At 43.1% G+C, this 27,733-nt stretch overlaps 1 protein-coding gene across 2 annotated transcripts in view; it reads left to right on the top strand.

Moving 5' to 3' along the window:
• The first annotated feature begins 1,589 nt into the window (after positions 1 to 1,589).
• pappaa (pregnancy-associated plasma protein A, pappalysin 1a) overlaps positions 1,590 to 27,733 on the top strand; it is a 71,713-nt gene continuing 45,569 nt past the window's right edge. Inside the window, exons 1-8 of one of the 2 annotated variants that reach the window (XM_057356328.1) lie at positions 1,590 to 1,994; positions 5,781 to 6,073; positions 7,194 to 7,963; positions 12,290 to 12,435; positions 12,643 to 12,936; positions 13,933 to 14,125; positions 15,979 to 16,100; positions 21,976 to 22,474. In XM_057356328.1, the coding sequence (XP_057212311.1) occupies positions 1,607 to 1,994; positions 5,781 to 6,073; positions 7,194 to 7,963; positions 12,290 to 12,435; positions 12,643 to 12,936; positions 13,933 to 14,125; positions 15,979 to 16,100; positions 21,976 to 22,474 (2,705 nt within the window). In that variant the 5' untranslated portion in view covers positions 1,590 to 1,606. Of the gene's footprint in view, positions 1,995 to 5,780; positions 6,074 to 7,193; positions 7,964 to 12,289; positions 12,436 to 12,642; positions 12,937 to 13,932; positions 14,126 to 15,978; positions 16,101 to 21,975; positions 22,475 to 27,733 lie in introns of those variants that run through there. The other variant, XM_057356336.1, reaches the window with a different exon arrangement.

The raw sequence follows: 27,733 nt of genomic DNA, 5'->3' as shown, positions 1-27,733 counted from the left end.
CAACGGTGACATTTCTCAAAATATCTTCTTTTGTGTTCCACTGAGGAAAGACTCACACACAGGTTTATTACCGCATTTAATTGATAAATAGTGACATCAGTGACACCTTTATGAATCCTATAATGAAGTGTCACACATGCGGAGAGTTTCCTCGGAGAGCCGGTCTGTCAGTCAGTGGGGGTGACGTGACCGCTGTGACCCGTGTCATTCCTCTGTGCTGTCTGGACAAAGGGAAAAATGTGCCCTCGCCACTGCAATGTGACAAAGCCGAGACAAATATTTAACATCGGTTTGGCCCTGGTTTATGGTAGGTAGCAATTTTCTGCTGTCTGCGTGTTCGTTTACACCAAACAAACAGAGAACAAAAGATCCTGTGGCATTCCACAGCAGCTCTGTCTCCACGCTCCACACAGATGGTCTGCTATACAAAGGTGGACCACCTCAAAGAACTGAGGAAATAAACTCTCGGACAATTTAATGGAGAATAGCACAGATTCCAGGTCTTTCCCTATTCGTGCCTTTATGCCGGCCGAGGGCCAGTGTGAAGTTCTAAATTGCTTGTAAGTAAAACGTAATGTTTCATTGTTTTGTGCCACAGTTTGCACTTTAGTATGTGTATTGTACGTTATGTGCATAGGGATACATTTCTTGAGTGGTATTGTGTAATGTATAAGTCTGGAGGTTTTTTACTACAGACGAGGAAAACACACAAACACGCACAACCGTGCAGAGCTCTCCGGCTGAAAACTTTCAAATGATTGAGATTATTTGAATTGTAGCCACTAGAGGGATACACAAACACGGACACACACGCACACACGCACACACACACGCACACACACACACACACACACACACACACACACACACACACACACACACACACACACACACACACACACACGCACGCACGCACGCACACACACACACACACACACACAGCAGTTTTCAACTCTGGAAACACTATCCGGCACTTGGAGGAGTGTGCGTGGAAATGTACGTGCGCGCTTTACCTGTGACTTCAGCTCAGCACAATAGGAGGATCGCAGGGAAACTCTTGTAGGACTGAAACATGGGCTGTTCTGCTCTCGTGCGAGGATCACTCTCACTCATATAGGACTGAAGGATCTCCTCCAGCACATCCATGACGAGACGCGATGCTCTGGACACCTCCGAACCTCCTGCAGACCATCTCATCCAACTTCAGCACACGCACTGATACTGTGCCATCCTCACACGTGACAGCTCGGCATGTTTGGACGGGACGTCTTTCTTGAACATTGTTTTGCGAGTTGAACAGAAGACGGGAACGCATTCGTTGTGAATGAAGAGCATTATCGATTAGCGATCGATCGGCGGATCGCGTCAATGAGCCAAACCTGACGATTCGCTTTTACCTCCGGAAACGTAGGCTACTTTATGAAACAGAAGAAAGCCTTTTTGGGTTCGTGTATCTGGAACTTCCGTGCTTGACAAGCGATTGTGAAATAAGACGACAAACAACAACAACAAGTGGGGGGACTTTGGAGTGGAAGAGCGCGTCCGTGCGCATTTCTCCGGGACATTATTCTATCCATCGGCATCATCATCTCTAGTGTTGAATAAAATGAAAGTTTGGACTTTTCTCCAGTGTCTGGCCGTCCTGCTCATCCTGTGTGTGGGATCAGACTGCGGGACGGTCCGGAGAAAGGCACGCTCCAAGCGCGAACTGGTGAAGATGAGGGAAGCCAAAGCGGTCTTCCCGGGGGCTTGTGCCACCCGGCTGCCCCGGGGCAAGCGCTCCCTCCCCACGCTGGACCGCCGGCTTCCCCGCCAGCGTGGCCGCTCCTCTCCGGTGGAGGACGCGAGCTCCCATCGGGGTAAAGCAGTTTATTTCACGGGCAGAGGGGATCAGCTGAGACTCAAACCCGGCGTGGAGATACCGAGGGGGAACTTTACTCTCCAGCTGTGGGTCAAGCCGGAGGGTGGTCAGCGCTCCCCCACCGTTATAGCTGGTATGGATAGATTTATGTTCAAGTTTAATGCATGAATGCATGTTTTGTGCCAGAATAGTGCATGTGAATTACGCATGTAAACTGGGTGGTGTTGACAACACGAGAATCGTGCATAACTTGTACAAAATCGATTATCTCGATCAATGAAGTTTAAATGTCATGAAACGATCCCGAAGCAACCCAAACGATTAAACGAAACGCGCTGTAGGCCTATGTAATGTGGAGACGCGGCGCGTAAAGTTGATGGAAACGCACGTTGCTGCATTTCTGCTTTAAGCGTTAGGCAGTACAGAGATGCTGTTACACGTCTCGTTTGCATTGGGCAGTTTATTGATTCATTCGCACAGAAACCACTGGTTTGTTGTACTATGCACCTTTATTTTTCCAAAGACTTCTACTGTCAGAACGGCGTGAACTGATCCGCCAGAGCTCACACAGATCTGAAACAGGCGGACAGCACAGTTGACTTTTCCAGGGTTTTCCCTCCCCGCGCCTTTGCGCGTCTGGAGAGCCACACGAACCCGCCCCTCTTTAAAACCACACGACCCTCAAATCCCCGAAAGACCCTAAATCCCCCACCCACCCCATCTCCGTCCGGGCAGGAGGAGAAAAGGGGGGAAAGTGAGGCTGCTTCCAGAGTGCAGATGTTCGAAGCGTGCGCATCGACTCCGCGCAGCACCATATATCATCGCGCGTTGCGTTTGCGTTCTGTCAGCAAGCACCGAATCTGAGTTTGCAATTATACCCGTGCGCACGTTGTTTTTTGAATGAGTAAGCATTACACCATCTCCGACAGAGAGCGCAAACGGCACGGAATATTCCGCCTGTGAGACGTTTGCTTTTTACGCAGTCACGCACGGCTCGGTGAACTTCCACTACTGATTTACATCCGATGCCAGTGCACCCCCGTCCAGTTTCCCACCACAGAGATGACATCATCTGTTTCAGGCTTGGAGTGGGTTAGCTGGTGAGCTTGCATGAATGCCTGACATAAAGGCTATTACATCACATGCAGCAGATCTATAAAACCCTGCGTAATGAGAGAATTTGTACAGTATCAACATGAAATGCAGTGTCCAAAAGTCATGATGTCAAGCTGAAAATACATGTTTGTAATTTAATAATATTTTACTGAGATTAGAAAATTGCAAATCATTTCTGACTTTTCAACCCCACTGTAATGAAATATCAGAATATCTTAAAAATCAGGCGTGATGTGAAATTTGATTAGATCATATATAGTGATAGTGTGCTTGTGGTTCAATGTGTACAGTATGGCTTTCAAGTGCATTGGGTTCTCCTGAGGCAATTCCTTTCAAATATATTGACGTTTGCATCATTTTCCGAGACATCTGTATAAACTTTGGCTCCAGATATTTGCCCCTGTCTGAATGCTGTGGACTTGATCTGTAGTGTTTGCTCTGCTGTGTGATAGTAAAAACATTCTGAAGTGATTGAAGGGCACTTGGGCAGATGTGCTCATGCTTAATCTTTTAAATCTAAGAAGGAAAACATACGGCAGTTGTGTTGTTTTGAGGGAGGCCGGTGTTTATTTTCCAGCATTTGTTTGTCATCAACATTGTTGTTTTTGCACGGCAAATGATGTTTTTCTCTTGGCGTGGTGTCATGTTTTCATTCCATTATAGCGTGTGGTTATATAGTCTGGTTTAAAACATATATGAGATTATATTGCCTTTGACAAAAGAGGGGAAACACAAAGAAAATGAAACATGTCCTGCCAGCGTGAGTAAATTCAGCACCCTGAACAGCGCAGAGTCTCAGACGGCCGGATTTGGACGAGCTCTCTATAGTCTATAGTGAATATTATTTCGAGCGGTGTTGCTGTAGTTTGTTGACTCTGAGCATTGGAACGGTACAGGAAAACCACATTGTCTTGTGATTTCGAGCAAACCTGATGAGATGATTTGCACTTTCCATCTGCTCGTGCGTCTGGAGCAGCAGAAAGTGCTTATCTGACACTCGTCTTCCATAACGCTGAGATAGGAACCCACTGAGACAGCAGATCTGATGTCTGATACTCTGCCAGTTTGACCTGTTATGAAACATCAAAGCCTGTTTGTGTTTAAGGAGGCACTTAAAGTAGAGCCCAGAAAAAAAAACATATTTATCCAACAGATCCTGACAAAACACATGACCAACTGCCTGTCTGCCTGACTGTTTGTGTTTCTGTGGGTGTAGGTGTCTGTCTATCAGCGCGTCTATTTGCATCTGTCTGTCTGTCTGTCCGCATGTGTTTGTCTGTCTGTCTGCATGCATCTGTCTGTCTGTCTGTCTGCATGCATCTGTCTGTCTGTATGTCTGTCTGTCATGTATGTCTGTCTGTGTGTTTTCCATGTGTCTGTCTGTGTGTTTTGCATGTGTCTGTCTGTCTGTCTCTCTCTCTCTGTCTGTCTGCATCTGTATGCATGTATGTCTATCTGTCTGTCTGTCTGCATGTGTCTGTCTGTCTGTCTGTATGCATGTGTCTGTCTGTCTGCATTGGCCGTCTGTTTGTCTGTTTGCATGTGTTTGTCTGTCTGCATGTGTCTGTCTGTGTGTTTTCCATCTGTCTGTCTGTCTGCATGTCTCCCTCTGTCTGTCTCTCTGTCTGCATGTGTTTGTCTGTCTGTCTGCATGTGTTTGTCTGTCTCCCTCTGTCTGCATGTGTGTGTCTGTCTGCATGTGTTTGTTTGTCTGTCTGTCTGTCTGCATGCATGTCTCCGTCTGTCTGTCGGTCTTCATGTGTCTGTCTGTCTGCATGTCTCCCTGTGTCTGTCTGTCTGACTGTCCGTAAGTCCGTCTGCATGCATGCATGTCTCCCTCTCTCTGTCTGTCTGTCTGTGTACATGTCTCCCTTTATCCGTCTGTCTGTTTGTGTCTGTCTTTCTGTCTGTAAGGTCTGTGTACACTTTGAAAGGTTTTAAAACAAACAGACAGTTCTAAATCCACATACGACTCTGCTCGTGTTTCTCTGTGTATTGTTGTAATGAATATTTTTCAAAGGCGATTTAACTTCATGGCTTTTAAGTCGTGTGAACGATGATTTTACTTCATTGAACGTTTAATTTTGAAATGATGGCAGTCTTCACACGCTTGTCTTGTTGAATGTTTGTCTTCCTCTGGTTCTGAATGAGAGTCTGCTCTGAACGCCTCCACCTCTGCTTTTCATCACGCTGAAAGGCTTTTTCCCCTTAATTATGTATCGAATATGTTTTCCTAACGAAAGACAAATGGCAAGTGTAAAGTGAGTTTCCTTTGAACCTGAGACGTTTTGCACAGTTTTGTTTGTATGCAAATTCCTGTGCGTGTGTGTGTCTGTGTGTGTTGTTGGAGAGAGAGAGTGTGTGTGTGTTTGTTTAACTGCACCGCACGGTTCGTCTGGAAAAATGTAATGTGTCAGATTAATTGAGCGTGTCAGACCTCTGACAGCTGTTTACATAATAGACCCTTCAGGCATTTAAGCACACCTTTTACTTTTAGAGTGTATGTTGACAGATGGCAGAGATTTCTGATGGTGTCATGACTAGCCCATAATGTTTCACAGGGCTGACCCCTCGTACGCCCCCCACCAGCTTCACCATTCAATGTTGTACCCGGAGCGTCTGAGTATATTCCCATTGTCAAGTTTGACTAACATACGCAAACGCTTGCTTTTCTTGTGTATCGGATGTTGGTGTGCCCTGTTGATCTGCTTAAAATGAACAAATATACATTTAGATTACATAATCACCTGATCTCATATCACAACTTTGACCTGACATATTTGTTCTGCGTTCTCAATCGCAGGTCTCTTCGACAAATGCTTCTACGCCTCCAGCGATCGCGGATGGCTGTTGGGGATCAATGCCGTGAGCGAACAGGGAAACCATGACCCGCGTTTGTTCTTCTCCCTAAAGACGGACCGAGCGCACAAAGTGACCTCCGTTTACTCGAACGCCCGCTACACACCCGGCCAGTGGGCGCATGTGGCTGTGACTTACAACGGCCTCTATATGAAGCTTTATGTCAATGGTGCTCAGACAGCGGTCAGCAGAGAACAGTCAGGTGATGTCTTCAGCCCTCTAACTAAAAAGTGTAAGGTAAGTTTAATTCTTTTCACTTTTAACAGTTTACCCAGAGGAAAATTTGAGATTTAAGTTCTCGTTTTTGTTTTCATTTAAGAAACCAACTCGTTTCTCAAAAAATTACTTTACACAAATGAAATTAATGTGGATTGTAGAGGTCAAATATCTGGATTTGAGCCAATTTGAGCAGAAATGTTTGTATGTTCAAATTGAGATCTTCAATAACATTGACTTTCGATTGCAGACTTGACAAATCTGAGCTCAGTTTGACACTTTGTTGACGTCTCTTCTCAAACTCCAATGACATTTGTGACATTTCTGACTCTTTGTTTAGACTTAAGCTCAAGTTTCCATTTGCTCTACATTTAATCTCATTGATGTCTAGAAGAAATATTTGAGATATTAAAGTTTTCTTTCTTATAGGTTAAATATATTTAATAAAAAGGATCAACGTAACCTAAATTTGCTCAGAAAATACACTTCTCTCTCAGAACAATCATTACACAATGTAACACATTTTTTAAACGTTGTGTTTCGCTTTTACTTTTTCTTTATAAAGTTAAACATGCTGAATACGAGCAACACATCATTTTTTTCCCCATTGACGGCACTGATAAAAAAACTACAAAATATTTTCACACATTTACACATTTTGGTATTATTACTCGAACGCAGAAATGACAAGGTACTGGCATAACACTGAGCTAAAAACTACAATTTAAAATAACAGTTACTAAAAATGAGTCGTCCAAAACTTCACAAGTGTACATTTGATCCGTTTTTGTCCTCACGAACCAAGTTCCAGACATAGTCACCATCATCGCTTCATCTCACCTTCCCTGTGCTACAGAAAGGTCTAGAATTATCTGCTAGTGATAATTGTTTTTTTTAATTTGTTAAAATTTGTACAGTTTTTGTTTATTTGCAATATACGGATATATCGTAATTAATGATATAAGCTCAAAATTGACTTGAGCTTAATATACACTGATGCTACATGAAAATAAATATTACCACAATAATGAGCAATCTAAAGAGGTCGGGCGAAACAACAATTTGTTACTCTTTGCTATTTATGTTCACACACACAGTTATTTTGATAAATGTAACCCATTGATGTGATCTGAACTGGCAGGTGCTGATGGTGGGTGGAAATGCTTTAAATCATAACTACAGAGGCTCTGTGGAGCGTGTGGGTCTGTGGCAGCAGGCCGCGTCTCAGCGACAGATCATCAGAGACATGCACGGATGGGAAGACCCCGAGGACCTGTTCGACCTGGTGATCCGCGAGACCTTCGAGCACCCGGCACGCAAGTGGCTCCCTGTGAAGGATGGCAGTTTCCCAACGCCGGACGCAGGTCCCCGTGCCGGCCTGGGCTCTCTGGACACCACCTTGGAGCCTCCGGCCTGCGGGCAGACGGTGTGCGATAACACGGAAGTGGCGCGCAACTACAATCACTTCTGGAGCTTCCGACGTCCCAAAACGGTGCGCTACCGCGTAGTGAACGTGTTCGACGACCTTCAGCGCAAACCCACAGTCACGGACCAGCAGATTCATCTGCAGCATCAGCATCTGAACGAGGCCTTCAGCATGTACAACATCACCTGGGAGCTGAGCGTGCGCAACGTGAGCAACTCGTCTCTGTTCAGCCGCCTGGTGCTCGCCAACTGCGACATCAGCAAGGTGGGCGATGAAGACTGTGACCCGGAGTGCAACCACACCCTGACCGGCTTTGATGCCGGTTATTGCAAACCCAGGACCCGGTGTCCTGACCATAAACAGGGCAACGGCGTCTGTGACCCAGAATGCAACAACGAGAACTATGGGTATGATAGTGGCGACTGCTGCAACCCCACCATCACCGACGTGACCAAGACCTGCTTCAATCCAGTTTCTCATCTGAGGTGAGATGTCTTCAGGTTGTCTTGTTTAAACATGTTTCAATATTTCTAAATGATGCTAGGTGGGTTGCAACGGAAAATGATTTGGATACTTCAAAAGGTTTTGGAGAGTCAACGTTTTCTTCGTTCTTTCCTCAAGCAGAATGTGAAAGATGCATACTTGAATATCATTGAAATTGATTTTACAAACTTAAAACATAATCGTATCGCTTACTGCGTATCGCATTGTTTACCATTTTTCTTCAGTATCGTGCAGCCCTTATAAATAGTGAGACGAACCTTTTTGTTTTGTTTTGCCGAGATGCGTAACCTCTTCTATTCTCTCGTCTCATTTCAATGCAACTTCCTTCCAAATCTCCAAATCTGTCTGCTCAAGAAGCACTAAAGGTTTATTAAAAGGTAGCGAATGAAGAGCGCACGGAGAGTGTCTAAAGGCTGATGATGGTTCTCTCGCGAGCCCTCGGTATTACAGCCAGATCTCGTCTTGAGAAATCTTTTGTTCCCTGTGAGAGGAACGGTTTCCTGACTGCTGTACCATGATCTGCTCGCAGTTTCAACATCAGCGCTGGAGCTGGAAAGATAAAAAGGAAATTGGATTTCTAAATCCAAGTACCTGAGGCTGCCGCGGAGAAACACAACATGTTTATAAGAATAGAAAGACGCTCTGAGATCGGGAAGGTAGAAGCGTTGGGTTGATTTACAACAATAAGAACAGCCCGAGGACTCGCAGAATCATCCACTTAAGATACGAGATGTTTGCTTTCTGGAGGTTTTGTTGTGTTGAACTAAAGAAGTGTTTTATTTTACTTGGGAGGAATACAAAACTACGAAGTAAGAACGTTTCAAGAAAGCTTATTTGGTTTGTGTTTAGACCCGTGTCCGCGCAACAGTTTTGTTTTCGGATGCAAGTCATAAAGTTTTGTTTAGAGAAGCGCACGCAGGGTTCATGGGAAAACCTTCAACGGAGAAAAGAGTGAATGAATCGATAAGTGACTTAATCTGGATGAATCGTCCCAGTATTCCAGGAATCCTCTTTCTTTGATTGAGTTTCTCTTTCAAGGGAAAGTAAATGTTTTCTACGAGCTATTTCGAAAACCATCCGGACCATTAAAACACGTCCATATTTCTATGGTTCTTCGAGTGTCGCCGTGTACGGCCTCCGCGGAGACATCAGTCATGGAAAACAAGCAGGTGGTTTTTCGCAAATATTGTCCCATCGCAATCATCGGGAGATGATTCATCGGCGGATATTACAGAAATCAGCCAAAGCTGAGCTTTTGAAGGAAATAGTGCGATGAGCAGATGAAAGACGAGAGTGTTAGTGAGTGAGAACAGAAGAAGAGTCTTGAGATAAGAACCCCAAGCGGTGGTTTATTTCTCTTTGATTGTGATGACCGCGCCGCAAACCTTCCTCGACATTCCTGCTTAATTGAGAAAATTCTGCAGGAACGGCGCGCCGCGTGCGTGGCGCAACAGCGGCTGTGTGGTCTGAGGTTTATTTTTGTAGACCCGGAGCCTGCTACCACTTTGCTTGTTTAGGAATCCAGCAAACAGAAGACCACACCAGCCTGAGTGCTTTAAGATCGTGCGAATACGTTTTTACTTTTGTTTAAAAATGTATATTTGTCAGTGTTTTTGACTGAGGTTTGAGATCTTTGTCACCACCTAGTGAAGACAGAACTCCTGTACTCTTGAGCGGTCTCATTCTTTTCTTTTAGTCTGCTTTAAATGTGTTGCAGCGGTGCCCTTTCGCTGTATGTGTCTTTGAGAATTTATTTCTGTTAGTTATGTATTCTAGGCAAATTTGTACTACATAGAAAACGTGTATTTACACTTTTCTTTGAATTGAAAACAAATGAAAGATAGGCCAACAAATGTTGAGGCACTTCAATTATATACTGAAAGAACACCCCTAAAAAGTAAACTAAAACTACAGCTGAAATATAAACAAACTTTTATAGCAAAGTGAAAGTAAATAAACAATTCAATGACAAAAGCTCATAACAAAATTGCATAAAATTACACAAAAATTAATAGTGAATAGCAAAAAAATAAAAATTGAACCAATCAACAACAAAAAAGAAATTACTCAACTTTTACCTTATATTTTATGTTTTATTATCTAAATATGAATATTGTTATAATTTCTTACTATATTTTATTATGTGTTTTACTATATAAACATTATTATAGCTATAATGTATTACTTTATTTGATCATTTATTATTTTATTTTATGTTTTACTATGTAAACATTTTTATAGTTATATTTGATCATTTATTTGATTATTTATGATTTTATTATAGCACTGCTGCTGCTTCTTAACCCAAAAGTTAAATGTTCTACGCATAAAATGAATCTTTACTGAATATATACTCCTCCCTGTCGGTAAACGCGTTGTTGACGTGAAACAATAAAAATGTGTATTTGTCATGATTTGGTCACACGTGAAAGGTGATACTGCGTTGTCACGCACCGCTTTCGTCCGTGTCGTGTGCTGAGGTCAGTGATGAATGGACGGTGTCACAGGGGTCATCTCGTGGAGGTCCAGACTCCGGTACAGTTGAGTGCTGGAGTCCACAAACAGAACGTACGTTAATGGCTTTGCCCTTCTGGTGTGACATGGTTTCTCTCATTAAAGCACCTGTCTCTGGAAAAACACTTACACGCGTGCGTGCACACCTGCCGCCACGAAAGGTCAACGCGGACCAGACTGAGGAAAGACGGAAGAAAGAAGGTTGGCATTCTGATTGACGGCGTTCCGGGATTGGGATGATCTGAGCTTGTATATCAGGAAGGTTTTGGATGTCTCTGAATCTTTTTATTGTGGAAATCTCTCTCATAGCAACGGCTCAACAGCGTGATACACACTAGACAGCTGCTCTTTTCCTCCCCTTGCGTCTCTCGTTGACATAGCGTGTCATCTCAACCCCGAAGGGGTTGCGAACTCGGGCAGTTTTCCAGCGGGTTGTCTTGAGGGGAAGATTCAGGGAGGTTAAAGAATGATATTCCAGATATTTAAAGCACTCTTGTCTCTCGTGTCTGTTCTAATGTGACACATTTTGAAACAAGGTGTTGTCATATTTTAGAAGTGAAGGGTTTGTCACACAAACGTTAGAGCGGAAGGTGTGCGAGGAGGAAATTCCTCATCTCTGTGATGTGTTGTCTCATGGGAAACGCTGAACTTCAGGTCAACTGAACACAGAGAATCTCATCCGACTTCAGGAGCTTAACAGCTTTAACAGGAGCGCTGTAAACTTTTTAAAACACAAAGATTGATGACTGAAATCATGCTCAGCTCATGCTTCTACACATTACACGAGACCGTGTTCACTAAAAGATAGTATCGCAACATTCTGAAGAAAACTTGATGAGACTTAAATACCAGATTTATTTTCAGAACATTTGTCAGCAACATAGTTTGTTTTACAAATGGAACAAATCCAAGGTTTAACTGAGATTTCCGATATAAAATCTAATTTTAAGAAGGGTTAAGAAAGCCGAGTGGTAAAAGCACAAATGATCATATTAAAAAACATCAAAACATTATTTACAGTATATGTGGGCAGCTCAACCGATAGGATTAAACGGATGTAATGTATCTTAAAAAATCCCCGAGCTCTGTCATGCACATCTTCAATTTTGAATTTGTCAATTATCTACGTTTGTGAATCTCTTCTACAGAAGAAATAAAGTCATACGAGCTTGGAATGACATCAGAGAGAGCAAACGATGACAGAATTTTCATTTTTGGGTGATCTGTGCCCTTAAAAATCCCTCCACCTTTCATTTCAAAGCCTGTGATATTATGTTGAGTAGAAGCATTACTACAACTCTTTCACTAATTCGTGATGTTGATATTTATCATGTGACGATTAATAAATACAGTATAAAACGCGTCCATTTCTTTGATACTTATCTCCCGTCTCAACTGTCGAATAAAAAGCTTTTGTTTATTTGGAGAGGTTTCATCGGTCGCACGCGCCTGGCCTGAAGTTAACTTCCAATTTTCGTGTTTTGTTACAATATAACAGTTTATTTTATATTTAATTAAAATAAACGTTCATTGACTATCAAACTAAATTACAACTATTCAACGGTTATAGATTCTTTGTGGAGGTCTACCGAAAGTTTTGTTTGGTCCACATAACGTTTATGTTGTTGCCGTCGAAACCGTCTATACACATTTTATTTCAAACGACGCGCTCTCGACGGCACGCAGACAGGAATGGATGGGAGATGTGTGCTTACCAGACACATTGCAAGTCTTGGCCTCTCTTCCGCTGTCAGCTTTCTTTAGCGTTGCCTTCTGTTTGTTTCTGGCTGCAGGGCTTATCTGGACGTGAAAGAGCTAAAAGAGATCCTCAATGTGGACGGTTCCACACACCTCAACATCTTCTTCGCCAATTCCTCAGATGAAGACCTGGCTGGGGTCGCCACCTGGCCGTGGGACAAGGAGGCGCTGACGCATCTAGGTACGGAGAAATGACTGCACGACCGCGCTCAAGGCCAAAGATTTGAAGTGCGTTCGTGCAGTTTTTTTCACGCTGACTCAGGTTTTGTGGTGTGCACGCTGTGTTCCAATGCTGTGTTTTATGGACGGCACAAGTGATTTAGTTTATCGAGTCGTGTGCCAACAGTTTGAAGGAAATTTCAAACCACACTCTTCCTTCCCGTCACAGGTGGCATTGTTCTGAATCCATCTTTCTACGGGACCTTCGGTCACACTCACACCATGATCCACGAGATCGGTCACAGTCTGGGTCTGTATCACGTGTTCCGGGGAGTCTCCGAGATTGAGTCCTGTAATGATGCCTGTATGGAGACCGAACCTTCGCTGGAAACCGGAGATCTGTGTGCCGACACCAACCCTACACCCAAATACAAGCACTGCAGAGACCCTGAGCCCGGGAACGAGACGTGTGGACATCAAAACTTCGTTCACACTCCGTTTAACAATTACATGAGTTACGCAGGTATGTTAATACAAATATTTATGAATACCCAGTTAACACAGTTACGTTGTAACGACGTACCTGGACCGGACCATATTCATTGCCACGACGTACCATATAACGTTCCAGCGACGAAACTTCGTGATTCCCATATTCGTCGTGACAACGTAACATTGGACGTTGCTAATACGTGGTGATTGCCTTCTAAAAACGTTCGTGGAACAGACCATACGTCCCAACGACCAAACAGGCACGTTGTTCAAATCGTTTTTATAATTGTATTTAAACACATCGTTCCTCACATGGAGGATTAAATTAATTTGTGCTTTAATTGTTTGCGTTAAAGATTCAATTTTATGCATTTTCTATTCAAATATGTATAAAGCAAGGTATAACGATTAATTAAACTCAACACAGCACAGAAGACCAGATGTTGCTACAACGTTCTCCTTGGGATTAATGCTGCGCTCCAGACAACTCCGATTTCGGGTATTGCCAACCTCAATCCCGGAAGTAAACGTCTGGAACGGCAAACAAAGTCGGTTATCCGACCTCTGAGCTCGGGGCAGATCGATTAATTTTGACTGGAACGTTTTGAGGTCGGAAGTGGAATATTTTACATTTAGCCATTACATCACATAGCCATTATATTTAAAATCCGAAATCCGTCTGGAACGCAGCATCATTTACGACGTTATTTGAGGACGTTGCTCTGACGTTTCTGGAACGTTAGCAATAATTCTAAGAAATGGAACGTTGCCAAGATGTCCTCAGAACGTTGTCACAGAGTAATGTCATGGTGACCAAATGAAGACGAACTGGCGACGTCGTCAGAACGTACTTTGTTTGCTGGGTAAGCATAAACATTTTCTGTGCAAGTTTTGTGTGCAAAAATCCAAAATGTATTCAATTTCTTGTTCATCAATGCTAATATATCTTTTAAAATGTTGCCGTTAAATTGCATTTATATATGAATGTCAAATAGCTGAAATGAATCTCTCTCATCTCACTCCACAGATGATGACTGCACTGATTCATTCTCACTGAATCAGGTGGCTCGTATGCACTGTTACCTGGATCTCATCTACCAGACCTGGCAACCCGACTACCGCCCCCCCCCGGTCCCCCTGGCACCTCAAGTGGTGGCACAGAATCGGGACTCCATTACTCTGGAGTGGTTTCCGCCCATCTCTGGTCACTTTTATGACAGGTGAACTGAGGCCGCAGTGACTACAGATATATTGGCTTGCATGTAGTAAAATACTGCCAGGCATGTGATCCGCTCTCCGGGGGAGATGCCGTTGAACATACGCATAGTTGAAATACTGGACGGCAGAATATAAATATTGACGTGAGGCGAGAGGGGACGTGTCCAGACGTGTTCTGTTTGGCAAATATTGAAGGTGGAGACATTTGGTAAATAGTTTGTGTTGGGTACGGTGACAGAATAGATCGGATGACATGTGGAAAAGTGAGCAAAACAACCCAGAATTCTCAGCGTCTGCCAAACAGACACTTTCCTCAATTACCAACACATGCTGTCAATTATTAGCGCCGTTTCCAACCTGTGTTGTAGATACTGTGGAATTTGTTCAGCATCGTACGGTTGGCGATAAAGTTTAGTGACTCAGAGGTCAGGCTTATTTTGCATCTGTTTATGAATCAGAGGTAAATAGCAGTCATATTTCTGAGAGCCGTCATGTGAGGAACAGGTGGAATTGACTGAAGCGAGCGGCAGGGAAACCTCTCGATGAGACATGTCCAGACATGTACGCCCGCATTTGTTTACATGCAGACAACATTGAAACAACATGACTCGACTGATTCGTTTAATTCTCACAACAAACCTGCTGTTTTCCAGGACAAAAACTACATCTAAAAATTTGTAAATCAAGATACATTTACCTGAGAAGCAAATTGTCCGAAATTAATAGAAATTAAGTGAGTTTATGCTTAAAAACAAGAAAAAAAATATCCCAAAGGGGTAGGAAAAACATGATGTTTTACCTCTTTATTAAGTACTTAATTCATTTTTTTTGAAGATTTTTTAAAGAAATCTTCATGAATCTTAAAGAATTTTTTTTATTGATTTTTAAAAAATGTTTTCGAAACATATTTCAGCTTCACATTGTATTACAAGATGCCTACACTTTCCTCTCACTTACATATGTATAGTTGTGAACAGGGCTGGACTAGGAAGAAAAATCGGCCCTGACATTTTTGGCACAGATTGGCCCTCCACCAATTCTGTCGATGGGGGGAGTCGAGTCTGTCCGGGGGGGATACATGGTTAACCGGGGCTACCGGGGGGGGGCATACATACGTGTCTTCTGCGTTCGCGTTACGTGCATTCGCATTTATAATACGTGCGTCTGAGCGGCCCAAGCGTCCAGTCCGCCCCTGGTTTTGAAGTCTGATTCATTCAAGTGAATCGGTTAATTTACGCAAGTAATTCAAGATCCAGTGAATCAAGTCTTTAGTGAATCAAAATCTGTGCATCGTGTTCCTTTAATTAAAGGTTTTATTAAAGTGAAATTGCATTTTAAATAGATTTTCATTGATTGATTAATTGATTTTACTGTAAACACCATGGTTAAACTGTGGTTACTCCAGTAAAATCATGGTTAATTTACAGTTTTTTGGTCTGATTTGTAGTGAAACCATAAATATTTTTTACATGGCTGGTGCATTTACACTGTCAGCTTACTTATATGTATCATTGTGAAGTCTGATTCATTCTAGTGAATTGGTTCACTTGAGCTGTTCAAGATTCGGTGAGTCGTATCTTTGTGCAAGTTGTGCATTGAATCTCTTTAGGAGATTTAAACATGGTTTTACTTTAGTGTAGTATTGTATTTTCAATTGGTACACTGTAAGTACTGTGGTGAGACCATAAATGTGTGATTACTATGGGTTTGCCAGTAATTAAACTAAGTATGATTACTATAGTATCAACCATTGGTGGGATTATACGTCTCATTGTTAAGAGTGACGTTATAATGTTTCATGACTCTATTCTCAAATCTCTAAGTTGTATTCTGTCTCTCTCTGTTGGTTTCCTAGAGAAGTGGGATCAGTATGTGATAAATGTGCCGAGGGTCACGTCCTCCTGCAGTACGCCTGCAATTCCTCGTCCCCTCGCCCCTGCTCGCCGTTCGGCCACTGGAGTCCCAGAGAAGCCGAGGGTGAGTTTATTCACCGGACACCATCGCTCATCAAATCATTACTTTTAAACATTCTCGCTTGAATTTGGCTCCAGTTGATGCTTTTATGGAGAAGAAAGTCATACTGTGGACTGCATAACGGACGTATGTTGTGTCTAAGACGCCGGTGCCAAAAGCGCTTGAATATTACACATTTTTCACCGAACCTGATATAGAGAATGTGTCATAGTGATGATTTAACGGTCTGCTTTCTGGACAAATGTGATTCAAGCGAAGTCTTGGAGAAAATATTCAGAATACTGTAACTAAAATAGAAACCGTCAATATTGCCACGTTCCTCTCTGAGGGATACTTGCTCAAAGAGTCACTTTCACATTCGGGCTCTCCGGATCATTGGCATGTGGCTGCCGAAGTGTCGCGAGTCCGTGACGACGGCGTCCCAATGGAGATGTTTGTTGTCTGCTGCCATGGCAAAAGTGATTTGGTCCCCATGAGTAAGATTCTCATTTCGTATTCTCCCGGTATTATGGGATGTCTGAATCTTCACGGTCAGGTTTTAAGTTCTAGGGCGTTTAGAGATGGGTCGAAATTTGGCATGTGTTATTTTGACAAAGAAAATAATGATGCTTTTCAAACAGGTTTCCCTCCTCTGCTATTGGTCAGCCAGACAAATAGTCCCACCCCCAATCTGTGTGAATCTCCAACAAACAGCGATTGTTATAGATTTCTATGTGCTGTAAGAGCATCCCGAAACGCACTCTTCCTCACACGCGACTTTTCTTCTCGGTATGTCTTCCACTTGCTCTCAGAGTACGTGCGAAGTGATGTGTGATGTGGAATCTTTTCTTTTATAAATAGTCGACACAGCTGCGCCCCGACAGCTGCTTTATTAATTATCGTTTGTGAGCGTGGCTGGCATAAAATAGCCGTGCGTCTGTTAGTTCCAGTCACGTCTTGGAGGAATGTTCTTACGCTGCAAATCAGAGCTTTCCGCGTTCCTCTGGGAGTTTTGGAGAGGTGATATATGGCCGGCGTATATGTTTGTGTGGTTGGCGCTCTGCGTTGGGGAATGACTGCATCCGTTTGTGAGCAGTGCATGGTTTTTTGCAATCGAAAGGATTCTCACGGTCGGTATAATGAAAAGTATTTCAAAACATACTATTTAAAATGTTGCCTAGTAGTGAGTTGCTGTAACTTCTTAAAATAAGTTGAAATTGTTTAACTTATTTTGATGAGTTGCAATAATGAAAAAACATTAAACAATATTCATTTCAAATGACTTGTAAAGCCAATTTAATTGTACTTGTGCTTAATTTGTGCCCTCATTGTGCACATCATTTGGATAATGAACCCTTGGAGAAGGTGACGGATTCGGGTCAAAGATCGCTGTTAACCTTATTATTCAAAAGCCATCATTTCCCCCAGTCGCTCTATAGATGGAGATATACCGCTCTTCATGACCCGTCAGGCAGCAAGAGCTCGCCCCTCTCATAAAAACAAACACGCTCTCTCGCACAAACAGCAGCACATGCTGCACTCAGCACTTGTTGCCGGGCGATGCAGAGACATGCCTGGGCTTGCCGCTGTTTGGAACGCTTCCCTGCCCCTTGAACGCGCCCCTCTTGCGCCAGTGTTTTTCCTGAGCGAAGACCCCGGCGCAGCTGCTTGGCTCTCTGTTTGTTTGTGCTCCTTGGCCAGGGACTGCTTTGCTGTGGCAACCCTCCCACAAAACTCCCTCTTCTGCTGCCGAGAGCGGGCATCCACTTGGCACGGATGCTCCACCTGTCGGCCGTAGGGTTCATGGGGTTTTCGCCTCCCGTGAATTGAATTGAAGGGAAAGTTGAATTCTATCATCATGTATTCATCCTCATGTCATGTCAAACCTGTACGAGAACACAAAAGAAGATATTTTGAAGAATGTTGATAATGTTGACTTCCATTGGATGAACACAAAACCACTAAGACCACTTTTGGGTGAAGTGTCTCTTTAAACCCCTCTTCATATTTACCCAGAGAACTCCTCTAATAAATCTTCACCTGTTGCAGAAAGCAAGCAAGAGAATCAAACAAGACACGAAGCACAACGTTAAAATAATATGAGAGAAAAAGTACACATGGGGGAAACCGTAGAAAATCACATGTGGTGTGTGACGTGCAAGCAGCGGATGCTCGGCGCTGATTGAAAGCAGTCGACCGCAGGCTGATCAGAGATTGAACAGCAATGGGACGGAATGAAAAGCTGGATCTCTCGATGAGAATCTGGCAAGTGGTCCATGTGTGTCTAAATGTACATTGTGGAACACATTGAGCAGATGTTCAGTCCGAGTTCCTTTGAACAGCAGACTTTTCCTCCGTCTGGGAGGGAGGTTGATAAACTTCTCTTCCCGGAACACCGGTCCTGACATAACACAGTACAAACGCTTGCACGTGTGTTAATAACGTATTTGTACGTCTGGAGCTGTGTCACACAAACATTTCGACTCTGAATAATCCTAGCTTATCTGTTTAGTATCCATGGCGATTTCAGATAGGACGTTGAACTTAACTTACATTTTAGCTTTCAAAAGACCAGTAACGGCATTCTACTACCCCCCCAAAAATAACTGTAAATACAGTCGATAATTGACCGTGTTAGTTTCAGTTAGCGGAGTAACAATATATTGCGATACAAAAAATTCCGATATGTATCGTAGAGCTATGCCGATTTTTTTATGGCGACTTGCATCAACACATATAAGGCCCATATTTACTAACAGCTTGCGGCAGCACAAATGCCTCTTTTGGCGTAAAAAAACGACTGTCGGTATTTACTAAAGACACGCATTGAAAATTAGCACTTGAAAATGCGTTGGCATAGCTGTTTTTGCGACTGATCTTTGTTGCATATGCATGTTGTCAGGGATTGCGTGGAGGAAGAACCCAGATGCAGGCAGGCAATGACGGGGTTAACAAACAAGATTTTAATTATAAATAAAAAGACCGAAACAAAACACCCACGAGGGGGTAAACGACAAGGTGACAAAAATAATAATACAAACACCAGGACCAAGGCTAACTAAACACTAAACTAGACAATACTTTGACAAAGACTAAACTAAACACTTACTAAGACAGGGGAAACAGGAACACAGCAAACAGTACACGGACCGTAAGGCTAACATCAAAACACTGGTAAGCACGACAACCGTACAAATTCACAGTACAATCCACGAGCACAGGACAAAGAAACATGAGGGCATTTATAGGGAAGACAAACAAAGGATAACGACACAGGGCAGGCGTGGGTAATCAAACACTCAGGGAAAGATCACAAGGAAACGAGAGGGGCGGGGCCAATGACGAGACACTGGAGAGAACGCATATTATTGTCAAAAGGACAATATGTTTCTCTCCACACATAACCAAAGGCCTTGTCATGGCTCTGCCACAGGACCAAGAAAAACATGACTAATAGAGACAGAGCCATGACACATGTGTAGGAGTTTCCTCTTCGGATGCAAACTTTATGTATTTATAAATCACGCAACGTGATTTGCTAAGGTTTGCGCTCGTCATTGTACTGGTATTTGCGGCTTTATTTGACGCCCCCAAAAAAGCACGTTATTGATTTTTGTGCTGGTCTTGGTAGATTGCGTTGGCCATTATAGGAATGAGATATTGCGCCTGTGTTTTTTATGTGTGCCTGTTAGTAAATCACCCGCGGAGTTTTTCTTTGAAAATTGCCCTGTTTAGGCCCATAATGCTCCAAAAAATTATTTTCTGCTTTTTCTGCTATAATAAGTTCTCTCATACATCTTTTTTAATTCCATTTCTAATATTTAAGTATTACGTTTTTTTCTCCATTTTTTTAAGAGACCAATTTAATTTGACTAATTTCCATATGGAATGTTCAGTTAAACCTTAAATGGTGTCACTTCTATAACAAGTTGTATGTAAAAATAGTTGATGTTTTGGTTTTATATTTAAAAGTTTTGTTCAAAATACTGTGATGCTGTCGTATCTTGTATTTTGTCTAATCGTATGCTAGACTATCGAGTGACGATTGGCTCTTTTTACAAACTTCTTTTCTTTCTTCAGTACTCACAATCCAATCTTACTGCAGTTACTTTAAGAAGGACCCATTTAGAGAGTTAACAATAGTTTATTATAGTAAAAGTGTAGTACTTGTGTTTTTTGGCATGTTGCTTACCATACTGTATATATGTAACCACATTTTCACTACAAATACCATGGTTCAATTTTCAAAAATTGAAAGTACAGATTCATTGCTGACTTGTCAGGTCCACAGATGCTGATGCGGCCAAACCCTGACTCACATCCCTCCCTCGGGATGGGGTTACTAGTACACCACGAGTCATTGGGGTAAATGATGACAGCGTGTCATATAATGACACGACAACCTGATGAATACAATTATAACCGTACAGTTATTTTAAAATATTTTCACATTACCACTAGAACAAATACACCCCAGTCAAACACAGCGAGGTGGACCGTGAGCGTACCCGTACCGTATCAAAGACGTTTGTATCTTAAGTTTACTTCTATTCTGGCCACACACATACTCGCAATAACAAACGTGTTGAGATGATGTGGCCTGGAAAACCGGTTGATTAAACATTGGAATTTTGCTGGAATTACTGCCCAGAAATGAGGTTAGCAAATGGTTTTGGCTGTTGCCAGTTTGGATTTGCACAAAGGAAAAGCAGTAGAACACTGTCTGCAGCGCCCTGACTTCTCCCCACATATGATGAATGTTGGTGGACGTCACTCCCTGTCAGACGAGTTCTGTTCAATCCAAATATGGCTGGACTGCAGAACACGAGATGTAATTCCCGGGCTGAAATCGAAAGCCTCACGCGGGCCTCAGCACAGGGTCGCCTCGCTTCCTGGTGTTAGCCACGGTAACGAAAACCCAGAGCCATTGAGAGAGAGAGTCGCGTTAACTCCGTTGACTCCAATGGAAACGTTTTTTCACAGCAATGGCGGTTCATGGAGACTCTCAATAGTTCCCGTTAGTTACTAGTAACGCATGGAGCTGCAACTAAACAGACCAACTGAGGTAAACTTCTAACCCATTTAAAGACGAAAGCCATTTAATGAATAAAAAAATGAAAGAAATAAAGCATTTACTTCCTGGAACTATCTGAAAGCTACATGAATCACGTGACGCTCCAGCGTTTTGGACTTCCGTTGGCAGAACGCTCTCAATGGCTCTGCGAAAACCAATGTGAGGGAAAGATGGATTTACTGCGACTCCACACATCAAACGTGTGACGGCCAAATTCTCTGTTCCTTAAATTAAGTTGTTTCTGCTTCAGTGGAACGCAAAAGAAGATATTTTGAAAAATATCTTAGTGGTTTTGTGTTCATACAATGTAAGTTTGGGTTCAGTGTTTGATAACCAGCGTTCTTCAAAATATCTTCTTTTGTGTTCTGCAGAAGAGAGAAACTCAAACAGGTTTGACATGAGGACATGAGAGTAATTAATGAAAGAATGTTTATTTTTGGCTGAACCGTCTCTTTAAGTTGGGTCCTCTCGAAGAAATTTATGTGTCTAGATAGCAGACCAAGAATAGAATCTGTTTGCTAAGCGTAATGTTTTACAGAACAATGGCTTGGAGTTATATTTCTTCGTTTGAAATCTGCTCGCCAAATCTGCTCCATATCTTACGCTCAACAAGATAAATTGTAGAGGAATCTGCAGGCCTAAAGCTAGCTACAAGATCAAAAGAGTTTTCATTTTTTCATTTTTCACTATCGTAAACCGTTGCTGTTATAGTTGTCCTGCCACTAACTGATATATGTTCAAAGGGAAACAACATCTCATAAATGAAAAAAAAACTGAATGTTTGCCTAAAAATGTGGATGTGATGTAACTGATGTCATCTCGCAGGACCCCCAGATGTGGAGCAGGCATGCGAGCCCAGCGTCCGCACGTGGAGTCCGCACAACGGGATGGATCTGGGCATGGTGCCGCCTCCCTGCCCCCTGCAAGGCTGCATGTTACAGCTGGAGTTTACGCACGCCGTGGTCCCCGACTCCCTCACCGTGTGGGTGACCTTCTCTTCCCCGGAGGAGACAGTTCTGCCCGCCATCCACAACATCATCCTGCTGACGGTGGCCGGCAACAACCTGTCGCTGGGTCCTAGCGATTTGTTCTGCGACACTCCGCTGACCATCAAGCTGGACGTGCAGGAGAAGGTGTACGGCGTGCAGTTCTTCACCATGGAGCAGCATTTGGAAATCGACGCCACTCTGCTCGCATCCAAACCCGACTGCGAGCTGTGTCGGGCATGTGAACCGCTGCACTATCGACTCCTGAGGCAGCCGTCGTTTACTCACGCGCCGCAGGGCGTCATGCTGATCGACTCCGCGAGAAGATACGTGGACAGGTGAGTGCTCTTGATGTTCAATAACACCATGATGAGTTTGGTTAATCTTTTAACGTAACTCTTTTGTGTTGGTTAGTGAACTTGGTCTGGTTAGCATCATGTTATAAAACAAGTTTGCACAACAGGTTTTCGTTTCACCATCACATCCCTGGTGCATTAGATCACGCGTGCGAGTTAGTGCCTTCACATGTTTGCTCTTATTAGATGTTTCTAGTTCCTGGCTGTTACCGAAGCACTTGTAGTTAGATGCTCCTCTCACGCCAGTAAAAACAGTACTGTGCACGGAATCGTGTTGACTTTGGAAGCCGTCGTCAATTTAGCGAACCGTCTCACCACAGAACAAAACTAACGTAATTCAATCAAAGCTGGAATGTGAAATGTGCCCGGTCAGCATCTCGCGCAGCTCAAATCTCGCCGTGTTCCTCTTTCTCGATTCTCAAACCGAGCCAAAGGCAACAGAGAGAGGCAGGCAGCTGCCGGTTGACTTCTCTCCAGCCCCTGGCATCTGAATGACAGGCCTCGGCTCGGCACCCTGGCTTTGGGCACTAATACCTCCCCACTTGAGGCCAGATACTGGGTCTGTACTGGACCTCTTCGTTCTTGTTTTCATCCCATCCACCCAGAAAAAGGCCTTGGGGGACGGTTCCAATAGAAACAAGGTTGTGTCGAAATGCAGCTCCCGGTCTGTTGTGGAAATGAGTGGACGTGGTCAGTACTGGTCACTTGAGCACTGAATGTATCTGCATGTGAAAACAATGTGTCTTGCCACCCACCGATTTGGCAACCCATGGTTGCCGTGATTCGTCCAGTCAAATGTGCGGCTCAGATTTGTTTACGTCAGCACCACAGATAATAATCGTGGCAACGGTGACCCGTGAAGCCGTAGCAGACTTCCTTTTTTGTGTGTGTGCTGGTCACGTCGAGCGTGGTTAGGCAAACGTGGTTTTGATCCTATATGAGGCTTTTGGCGGAAAGTAAACCGTGGGTAGCTCACGGTTGGATTTAAGGGGCTGTTGTTGAGTGACTCTAAGATCGTCTAAATGAATTATAATCAATTGGCCGCAACTTTTTGTGAGGTCCCGTGATGAATGCCTTCATTACCTCAGCTCTCAATCAGGAATGATAGTGATCTTTGGTAAATGCGTTCTGACACCTCGGCCTAATTTGGGTCAACCCTGTTGCTCTCTTATATGGCTCCGTTGTAGGTCTCCACTGCTCATTTGAATGGAGGGTTTTGGGTAAATATATAAATAGGCAACCTTTAGTTCTGTTTATAAACATGAGAGCCCGTTGGGTTGAAGCTCTGAAACGTGGAAGTCAATCGCAGAGGGTGGCGAGTGACTCCGGCCATCTGCTATTCATCTCCGTGACCCTGGCCTTCTCTCATGTCATGGCTTCAAAGGGCACCTCTGCTTTGACCTGACAGGACCCCCCTGCCGAGGATAGAGAGAGGCCAAAACAACCCGGCAACTCGACCGCTTTAGGGGCCCTGGCCTCCTTGATCCCAGTCCTGCTCTGTTTCTCACCTCTGTTATTTCAAGTCCATTGGTAGATTTCTTATTAAAATTGCTTATCTAGTGCAAAGAAAATTTTAAAGAATGATGCAAGCCAAATGTAAATTGTACCAACAGAGCCCATGTTACAGTTTCGGGAAACTAAGTTGCTGTTTTTGCGAGCTGGAATGAACGTTTGACAGTTTTTTGGTGCTTGAAGTCTTTTCACAGAGATTTTAGACCGAGTTGATTTCACAAGCACTTGTGTAGGCTAGTTTTGCCTTTCCTCTATCATCTCCTAATAGAAAGCACATTTCTGTAGTGGCAGTACCCTCCAGTCTGGGATGTTGTGGTTGTTTGGCATGTAGCATCACGCTGGCTGGTCTCCATTCAAGAAATTGTCATCCAGATTTCCAAGAAAGCTTGATTTTGTTTCAGACCCCAAACGCACCAGGATTTAGACAAGATTACACGTAAACCGACGGAGGTTGCATGCACTATACGCTGCTGTAAAGCTCTGACCCCTCTCGCTGAGCTTTGGGCTTCAGACGTCATCGCTGACCGCAATAATCCCTCTTTACCAGAATTCACATTCAGGAGGAAGATTTGCACCGTGGAAACGTCGGAGCGTCACTATAAGTCAACGCTATGAGTTGATCCTTTTTACTAACATTTGATTGACACAAGTTCTCAAGCAGAACCGCTGGGAACGACCCGGTCGATGATTTATCACCGTGTTCGATGTGTTAATGCAACATCATCGTTCCCAGCGGAATTCTTCGGAATACAAGAAAAAACGAAATGTGCTGTGGTTATGGAAATCTGACAGCGTGTGGGTACTGGTGACGCTGGAATCCTCCAAATGAGGATATTTAGAAATACTGACGGTCCTCAGAGATGTTGGCATCTTAAAGCCATCATTTGTCCAGAAAACAACTCAGTGTTGTGCTGTTTATTTTCTCTTGTCTTCAAGCACATCACAATTGTGCTGTAAATCTTCAATATCAAGTTTTACAATTGTCTTTATTCATGGAAAGCTTTCAAAGATCTCAGCCAAAGGTTGAAGTGTAATTGAAAATGTTTTATGGCAGTGAATTCTGCTCTATTATCATTGTGTCTTTACAGTGTGTAACTTCAGCTGGGCTCTATATGCTCACTTCTGTTAACAGATGACACCTCACACATTGAACTCCGCCAGTGTTTGTTCGATGAGCCGCCAGAGCAATTCTGATGACACATTACCTCATTTTATGACATTTTGTCAAGATTTACGCCATTCGCGTATCGATGGGCGCATTGATCTGTCAGAGCGTCTGGAGCGGGCGGGTCCGATGACATCATGTGACATGTCATCAGCCGCACGCGCTCACAGCAGCCATGCAGATGATACTGTGAATGGCTGGATGCTGCTGTGCAGACGACGATGGCAAACTCTGTGACAGCCTTCTTCAACACCTTAACGTATGTGCGAGATAAAGAGCGTCTGGAGGTCTCAATAACGTCATAGGAAGTGCTTGATCGTGTATTTGGTTTTTAACCTCAAAACATGTGGATAGCTAGGACTGCGAGCCACGTTTGCGACAGGACAATGCTGTAAAAGCGTCTTTTTATTCCCCCTTGCTGAGGCCTGCTTAGAGCAATTTGAAAAATCTGTTTTCTGTTCCTGTTTACTTCATCCTTTAACTTTTTTTTGTTTTCACTCTCTCCCTTCATGGCTCACACACTGTTGTGTGTTTGTTCCAGGATGGGGGCATTTTTATAATGTCAGGCTGAATGGACGTGTTGGTCTTGGCAGACGTTATGAAGGAAGCCTCATGTGAACTTTTGCTCTGGAATGAGGTGCATTGTAAAAATGGCCGGAGTTTTGACACGCGCTGAGCTCTCTGTGTGGCGGTTAGACTCCCGTTGTTCGGCTGGCTCGACCCAATAAAACAACATACACATTTCATACTTCTGCTTTCAAACATATAGATGTTCTATAGTAGTCTAAACGGGTTTGAAAAGTGGGAAATGTCTGTCTCTAAAGTGATGTTTTTTGAAGTCTGATGATGTGATTTACTGTAACTTAAAGCAGTTAATCCAAAGTCCGTTTGCGTAAATCGTGCCACTCGGCGGCCATAATTGCAACGCCTCTGGGCAGCTATTTACATCGTAGCAAGTCCACAGTCCTGTCTGCTTGAATGGGGGAAGGCAGATATTTCTAAAATCACAATTAAACAGCATATTTCCGATCAATAATTAAACATGACATGACCTTTATCATAACTTTGGTTTACTAAGCTTAAATTGCGCTAAAAATCACCTTTTTTTATGTCTATGTCGCACAGGCTGGCAAGCGCCTCACGAGAGCTCCGACCCAGAGAATCGTCCCAGATAATCGTCAGTCTTTACTGATTGATGATTGGCTGGTTTTACTGGAAGGCGGGACTCCCTTCGCTAGAGCGGCCATATTGAGCGTTGCATTCCTCGCCATTCATTGTAACGGCAGTGGCGCATATTGTTAATATTAATATCTACAGTTACTTGTAAGCTCTTTCTTAACATAGTCTACACTTTCAGCTGCTAACAAAAACTACATTGATATTTTAGAGCGGTGGTTCTTAATCCTGGTCCCCCCGCTCTGCATATTTTGTGTCTCTCTTTTGTTTTACACACCTGATTTAAATCGCCAGCTCGTAAGAAGAGAGCTCAATGAATGAACTGCGGTCCGATTGACGTGCTCCCTGAACAGTGTTCACTGCTCTCTACTCCCTGCACACAGGACATCGGCTGAAGTTTACTTAAGAACGTGAATTTGCGCAACACGACTGCCTGCAGCCTCCTCACACAGACAAAACTTACTACAGTAGTTTGAAGGGTTATTTAACCGTAATCTTGAGATTTGCGTAGTCACGCTTCGTGCCCTTTGGATGGAAAATATACGCCCATTTCGAACTGGAATTATGGGAGAATATCTAGTGACGTTTACTTTGCAGGGCTCTTAAGGGGCGTATTGAACAAACCTCCGAAGCGGTAAGAAAAGCATACAAAATATGCAGAGCAGGGGGTCGCGAGGACCTGGATTAAGAACCGATGTTTTAGAGGATTGAAATCTAATACATTTATTCTAAATTCAGCAAGAAAACACTTTACTACATTTTTATGAGCAAATTTAAGACAAAAATGTTTTATTTTAGATCCACTTTTGATCAGTTTTCATTCTGTCACATTATGGCACTAATATAAAAAATTAGCTCATTCTTGGTTTTAAAACAGGCCAGCTACCGTCGCACTATTTTCACGATTCAAGATCTGTAATTTGGTACAATAAGATTTTATTTTGTCCATGGGCATGAGAAAGACAATATAAATGTACATATGATATAACATAAATCAGTAAAATATTAGAAATAAACACACAATATACAGTATAAATAAGAAAAGCAATTCTCAATTAAAAGCACAACAATAAGTAGGCCCTAGTGGTGTATATACTAAAATAACAAATAAAAATATAAGGTGAGCGTTCCCGAGAGGAGTGAACACTGACGTCAGCCAGTGATAATGCTTGATAATGTAGTTAAGTTTTGTTACACCATTACACTGGATACCAGTTGAGCCCCAGTAACAACAGCCAAGTGACAATGGATCTTTATTTTAAATAAATGAATTATCAGCTCAATGAATGTATGGAGGTCTGGGTTATCGAGGACTTTAGTAATGGTCCATTAATGCACCTTGTAAAAAAGCTTTCACACGTGTCACTGTTGCCGTTTCACTCCGTACT

Source organism: Triplophysa rosa, linkage group LG2, assembly GCF_024868665.1.
Source record: "Triplophysa rosa linkage group LG2, Trosa_1v2, whole genome shotgun sequence".
NCBI classification, from domain to species: Eukaryota; Metazoa; Chordata; class Actinopteri; order Cypriniformes; family Nemacheilidae; genus Triplophysa; species Triplophysa rosa.
The sequence above is the reverse complement of the archived record's forward strand: the minus strand, read 5'-3'. Positions and strand labels throughout refer to the sequence as shown.